The following is a 7,313-nucleotide window of genomic DNA, read 5'->3' as shown; positions in this document are numbered from 1 at the left end:
TATTTTGAAAGTGGTTGTGAGTAGAGGAGAGAGAAAATGTAATGATAAAGGTATAAAAATATTATTTAATTGAAAATGAGAGATAAAATGTAGTGTTTTTTTAATGTAATTTAGGGTGAAAATATAATGGATTGGATGTGAATGCTCTAAATAATAATTAGTATGTACCTGGTAGATACCCGATGGGTTTTGGGTCGGGTATACCCAACAGGAGTTTTTTTTAGATTAATGGGTATTTACCCACTAAAAACCTGACAGATTTTAGAACGAGTTTGAAACAAACTTATCTAACCAGGTTTGAAGTTTGAATTACCTAAACCGTCTCAAACCCGACACATCTAGGTGAGTATTATGCCCATAGAAACAAAGATTTGAATATCTCCATTTAGGTTTAGCAGCCCTACACCTACACGTGTGACGTGTCCACAAAGACACTCCACCTTTTTTTATAAGAGGTATAAGACTTTATCAAATGGGCTACCTCAACATTGACACATTTGTTAAATTATATGATACCAATAATCCTACATAAATCTCCTCTAAGAGGCATAAGACTCTATCAAATGGGCTAGCCCAACATATTGACATCTTTGTTAAATTAAAAAGCAAAAAAAATAAATAAACTTTTGCAGCGGTATTCCAACTCTCTCCTCCAAAGGCAAAATGTTGTCCAATAAAAACAAAAACTTACATAAGTATTAAGGAGACAACCTTTTGCAGCGGGTAAAAAATGTGCCAATCAAAAGCTATCAGCGCAAAATAGCAACATACTATTCTTAAGGTCCTACGTCAATTGTTATTATAGAAGAATAATACTTGATAGCCAGTTGTCATTCACTCGTCATTTTGTCTTGATCATCATTATCATACTGAGTAAATCCCGTCAATAGCAAAGCTAACGTAGGTCTAAGGAGGGTAAGATGTAGACAGTCTTATCTCTATCCCGTAGGAATAGAAATGCTGCTTCCAGTGAGACCCCCGGCTCGATGGTAGTTTTGCATCAAACCTTGGACATAAGACACATAACACTCGGCAATTAAGACAAAGGTCAATTAGTGCATGTACCCCCTTGTCTTTCGGCTATCAACGCCACACATGATCACTTTGTCTTGATCATTTTAATAAAAACTCCCTTGATGACAAAATTTATCATTTTGAAAAACTGAATCAAGCGTTAACTTTCACATTGTATAACTCATAATTAAACTTCCAATATAACTGATCAAGCAAGAAAAGAAAAGATTTACATGCATGGTCTAGCTACAAAACACGAGTATGTTAACCATATTTATGTAAGTTCAAACATAGGATTCACCAGAACATAATCACTCAAGGATATCAAGCATTAGATTTGCCATCCTCCTCGCCACTGCTGGTAGCAGCATCAACCTGCTGTTGTAACTGGAAACAACACACAATTTAATGTTTCATGCATTATCATTAAATATATTGAAAATAGAATTTAGAGTAAACTTCTGTTTTGCTCCCTGTGGTTTGGTCGTTTTAACGGTTTTGCCCCAGTCATTTAAAAACAATCATTTTCCTCCAATAGTTTCCTATGTTTTTCCCATTTTGCTCCCCGCCTCTAACTCCATCCAAATTGTTTGTTAAATAAAAAGGTATTTTGGTAACTTCAAGTATAAAACTAAGGGTATTATGTTACCAAAATACTCTTTCGGTTAACAAACAATTTGGATGGAGTTAGAGGCGGGGAGCAAAATGGGAAAAACATAGTAAACAATTGGAGGAAAATGGCCATTTTTAAATGATTTGGACAAAACCATTAAAACGACCAAACCACAAGGAGCAAAATGGAAGTTTACTCTAGAATTTAACTATGTATATTGTACGAGAAGAAAAACAAGTCTTATATCAGAGAGCAAGCAACTTCAAAGAGTTCAAGGCAGGCACACTTGTTTTAATCTTATTGTTACATGTTCAAATTTCAAATTTTGTCCAATTATAAGTGTAGCTTTTCAACCAATATAAACGGGCAAGAGTTATCAATATAAAATATAACCCGAATTGGCTCATTTGTTAGTACACTAGTAAGATTATCACCTCTCATGTTCTCTAATTTGTTCTTTGCATACCAAGACGCATCTTCTTTTATAATGTTTACAATCCGTCGGGCCCTTTAATTAGAAGAAACCCTAAACGGGTCAAACTTTTGTCATCGGATGAAAAAATGTGAGTGAGATTTGAACCAACATTAATTTCCTTGAAAAAATTCACACCAGTAGCCGATCTAGAAAATAATTATAGGGGCAACATTTCAAAAAAAATCTGTAGGTATAGCATTATTCAGATCACTTTGGGTAACATATATGAAGTTGGAAGACACCAACAAAGTGTAATTAAACATGAATCTAAAGTACCATTAATCAACTAACCTCATTGCCTGCAGGACCATTATCAAGGACCTTCAAGTTCGATGGAGAAATGAAACCTTTAGCTTTTAAACAATCAAGGACCTTCAAACAAAAAAAAAACATGAGAACAAATTTCAACATCCAATTCATCATCCAACTTTTTTTGCTGGATTTGGTACAAACGGAGCTATATTAATACCAGGGTCGCTTATAAATTAGTTTATACAGTTGGCCAGCCTTAACGTAAGTAGTTGCATAGTTGGGTATATCCACAATGGTAAGCTCCAAAACAGCCTCAACATCCCCAAAACCAGGCGTTGTGGACACTCTCTTTAAATTATATCAACAATAATCGACATTTTCTTAGTTTATTACAAAGACACAATTTGCCAAAACAGAAGTAACTTTACTTTTTTTTTTACTTAAATACTATATTGTTTCATTCCAATCATCAGGGCAAATTACGTAAGGATAGCAGGTAGACGAGCAACAAACTTTACCTTGGAACAGGAATTCCGAATTTTGAGATCCTTGACATGTCGAAGGTTGAGTATAAATTCTTTAAGCATCTCCTCGTCAGCTTCTTCACGGGTTGTCTCAAAATGCCCAAAAGGCTTCCTATAATCTAAGTCAGCTTCAACTAAAGAAGACACATTTAGCAACAAAATCTTCCACAACATCAGTTCACCTTCAATTTTTAGCGACAAAATATTCGGAGCATTGATTTCGATGACATCTAAAGGATCATTTATAAGATCCGCAGCCAGGTAACTAGAGAACACCAAGTTCTTAACACTTTTTGAAGTGATATTTAACCGCCTGTAACCATAGCAACCGTTCAACACCAGAGTTTCCAACACAGGACTCCCAGATAATATGTTTTCAATCAAATCTTCATCTAAATTCCCATAAATGATACGTAAACTCCTAAGGTTTTTCCAACTAATCGCTCCAGTGGGATTAAACGCACAACCTGCCAATGTGAGATGTGTAAAACATGAACCGATGAAAACAAAATCGTCTAGCGGAAACCCAGTTCTTGGTTCCGGTTCCCACGGTTCCCATAACATTAAGTGAAGATCTTCAACGTTACAATTTACAGCATAACGAATCCAATTGTGGACCCGAGATTTACGCCAATTACCATAGCGGGTAACAAGTGTAAGTTTGTTAAGCTTCGATTGGGGACGCTGAGTTAGGGTTTTGTCGACGAAAGAAAAGAAATCGGGGCTTGTGAATAATCCATCAGGGTGTCTAAAATTGAGATTAGTGACAGCAGTCCAAAGATGTTGCCATCGTTTGGAGAGTGTAGTTGTTCTAATGGCGTCTTTTGTGGAGGGTAAACGAGAAAGGATTTCAACAAGTAAGCTGTCTGGTAACTCACTCATTCGATCTTCGTCTTCTTCTTCTTCAAATCGAATCCGTTTCAGAGCTTCTTCCATTTCAACAGTGAGCCAAAATTCATAGAATACGATTTTAGGGTTTGGGGTTAATGTTTGAGCCAAATTTCATAGATACGATTTCTTGACCTCTGAACGGTGAAATGACTGTTGGTGAGTTTTTTTTTTTTTTTTTTTTTTTTTTAAGAAAAACTTTTAATCATCCACTATAAATACAAACAATTTCCATACTTGACACTACAAACAATATTTTACCACACTTACAAATAATTTTTACAAAGAAAATACAAACAATATCGTTTCTCTCAAATGGCAACAGCAGGTTGGACCAAAGAAGAGAAAATAACACTGGCTTGGGCTTCGTGAGTACAAAAGAGCTACAGCCTACAAGTCCAACTATTTTGTCATGTTGAGGCATGAAAAATTGTGAGACCTAATCTAATGGAAATATTTTGTTAAGGATTTTTTTATTTTAATTATTATGTAACTTTTTTAATTTTAATTCAGGTGTTTTCTAAGTTATGTATTGTATTTAACTGAAAGTTTTGTTATTTTTAATTATTTAATTTACTTTTACTTTTAACTGAAACTTTGGTTATTTTTAATTGTTTAATTTACTTTTATTTTTAACTGAAACTTTGGTTATTTTTAATTATTTAATTTACTTTTATTTAAAGAAAAAAACAGTTCTATGTAGTTGAAAGAAGTATTGCCGGTAATTTTGTGGTAATAGAGTAGTTAAGGGTAGAAATGAGATGACATTGTATGATTAATGGATTCTAAGGTACACGAAAGGAGAGCTCCATCCACCCTTCACCCAATTTTGTGCTCTTAAATACGAAATATTGGTTTTAGTGATAGCCGAGTTATGTTTGTGTAGTTAGTGGTTTTGTCCTTGAGTATATTTACAAGTATACTTGATAATCAGAGTGGGTTGTCCTTCTATCATTGATAGGCCAAAAAATTTACATGATCTGTCATTTACTCTTGTGTGTTTATTGAACTTTATCAGTTAATTACATGTGTGTAGGGGTGTAAATCTTTCACCACTCAAGCACTCACTGTCATGTTTTTATGAAGCTTTAGGCTCGGTTCGAGTCGACTAATTTGAGCTCAAGCTCGGCTCACAAGTAAAACCCAAAACTCGATTCGGCTCGAGCTATTTTGAGAAAAATCTCAAACGAGTTAAAAGCTCGGCTCAAGCTCGCTTCGATATCGTTTAAATGAGCCAAAGCCCGGCTCACCAATGTTATTAGCTTAAAGAATATAGGCCTAAGTTGAAACCGACTTGGGCTTTTTAGGATTGAGTTATAATCATCATTATAATTATCATTATCATTATAGTATATATAGGTCAAGTATACCACGAAATCTCATGTGAGTTCAAAAAACTCAACAAACCCAATAAATAAACACATTTTGCCACGTGTTACAACTTTTTTTCCGAAAGCTGACATGTAACAACTTTTGTCAGGAGAGAGGGAGAGAAAGTTAATATGTTACACTTTTTTTTCAACAGTAGATTTTGCAGGTTTTATGAAGTGTAACATTTCGAACTTAAATTTTACGAGTTTTCAATCTATAGTGAATGTAAAAGCCATGTTACATGTTTTAATAGAAAAATATTTAGTGTAACACGTGTTACATAAGTGAAAAGGCAAAAAGCTATGAATATTACTTTTATCAGTTACTTTTTATAGCATGTTTCGAAAAAGTTATTTTTTTATAACATCCAATCTCAACCATAGAATTTGTAGATTGATGGTGAAGATTGAGTTTCTTTAGTTTTTTGAACTCATAAGGGTTTTTTTATTATCATTTCCCTATATATATATATATATATATATATATATATATATAAATGTAAAATACAAAAGTCCCTTAATGTACGCGCGAGTACATAACAACATGCATGATTTTATTTGAATTTTTTCCAAGCGTGATTAGGTTTCCTTATGCATGATTACGTGATGTTTTGTTCATGCGAGATTAGGGTATGCGTGAATATATGTATCGTTCATGCATGATTAGGTTTTGAGTTTATAACATGCGTAATTATGTCAAGTTGCTCATGTGTGCGGTTGAGATGCTCGTGTACGCTTCGCACGATAACCACTCTTGTACGTTAACCGGCCTATATATATATATACACACACATGCATAACTAAAATTTGTTTGGGGTCGTTTAGGCTCGCGAGCCTAAATGAGTTTTGTATTTCAGGCTCGAGCTCGGGCTCGTTAAGGCTCGGCTTGTTCGAGCTTTTAGCTGAGCCGAGCCAATCCTAAGTAGCTCTTGAGCCTCTAGGTTTGTTTACACCCCAACATGTGTGTGGACGTCTCGATGCTATATGAAAGAATAGTTAGTATACGATATAGTGTAGTGTAAGATCAGCTTTAAGTCCGTGTTGTTACAAACATATAACGATGTGTAAGCAAAAGTATATATGCGACCATTTTTTATGATTAAATAAAGGAAAATTGGTATTTAATAAACCAATCTTTAACTAGTTGGTAAATAATAATCCAACCTTTAAAATTGGTAAATAATAATCTCACCTATCAACATGTTGGTACTCAATGAACTTCCGTTAATTTTTTTAACTGAAGTTAGTTTTTATGTTTTATTTATTACACAAACAGTCCCTGTAGTTGTAATTTACTAGTTTTAACTTTTATGAAACAAAAAAAAACCACTCGAAAATCCTCATTTTCCTCGATTTAAGGTTTATAAAATAGTTAAAACTAGTAAATTACAACTACAGGGACTGTTTGTGTAATAAATAAAACTTAAAAACTAACTTCAGTTAAAAAAAAATTAACGGAAGTTCATTGAGTACCAACATGTTGATAGGTAGGATTATTATATACCAATTCTGTAGGTTGGATTATTATTTACCAACTGGTTAAAGGTTGGTTTATTAAATACCAATTTTCCTTAAATAAATAAGAAATTTTTTTTTTTTTTGTCATGCATTAAACAAATTATACACTGAGGAAAAATAAATAATTTAGTTTTGCATTATTAGAAAAAATAATGGGAAAATCATGAAATTGGCCTTTAACCAGTCAAATTTGCAAAACTAGCCCACTGTAGCGTCTTTCTAATCCTTCTCACTGAAACTGAGGCTGTTGTAGCGGCTTTACAAAGACTCTTCAAATGAACCAACTACAGTTCGCCACGTGTACTGTAAAATCTCTAAATGTTGAAGCCTCTCTAGAGCCTTTACAATACACGTGGCGGACCGTGGTTGAATCATTTGAAGAGTCTTTGTAGAGCCGCTACAACAGCCTCGATTTCGGTCAAAAGACTCAGGAAGACGCTTTAGTGGGCTAGTTTTGCAAATTTGACTGGTCAAAGGCTAGTTTCGTGATTTTCCCAACCGAATTATTGAAAGGGCAACTTTTTTGCCATTCTAAAGGCCGACATTGATACAAATTCGCATCCAATATTAGATTCTCAAGGGTGATTTTTGACATTACGTGACTATATTTGTGTGCTTGTTTGCATGTGTATAACATCAATTTATCAATATTTTGAAAC

The 7,313-nt window shown here is 34.0% G+C and overlaps 1 protein-coding gene across 1 annotated transcript; it reads right to left on the bottom strand.

The window, feature by feature from the left end:
• Positions 1-1,167: 1,167 nt before the first annotated feature.
• LOC110940419 (F-box/LRR-repeat protein 25) lies at positions 1,168-3,965 on the bottom strand. The gene is made up of 3 exons (XM_022181958.2): positions 2,873-3,965; positions 2,394-2,474; positions 1,168-1,401 (listed from the first exon to the last, which is right to left on the bottom strand). Exons 1-3 carry the CDS (start codon positions 3,812-3,814, stop codon positions 1,339-1,341), a joined length of 1,086 nt encoding a protein of 361 aa, XP_022037650.1. The 5' UTR covers positions 3,815-3,965; the 3' UTR covers positions 1,168-1,338.
• Positions 3,966-7,313: the final 3,348 nt, after the last annotated feature.

Source organism: Helianthus annuus, chromosome 4 (assembly GCF_002127325.2).
Source record: "Helianthus annuus cultivar XRQ/B chromosome 4, HanXRQr2.0-SUNRISE, whole genome shotgun sequence".
In the NCBI taxonomy this organism is placed as follows: Eukaryota; Viridiplantae; Streptophyta; class Magnoliopsida; order Asterales; family Asteraceae; genus Helianthus; species Helianthus annuus.
The sequence above is the reverse complement of the archived record's forward strand: the minus strand, read 5'-3'. Positions and strand labels throughout refer to the sequence as shown.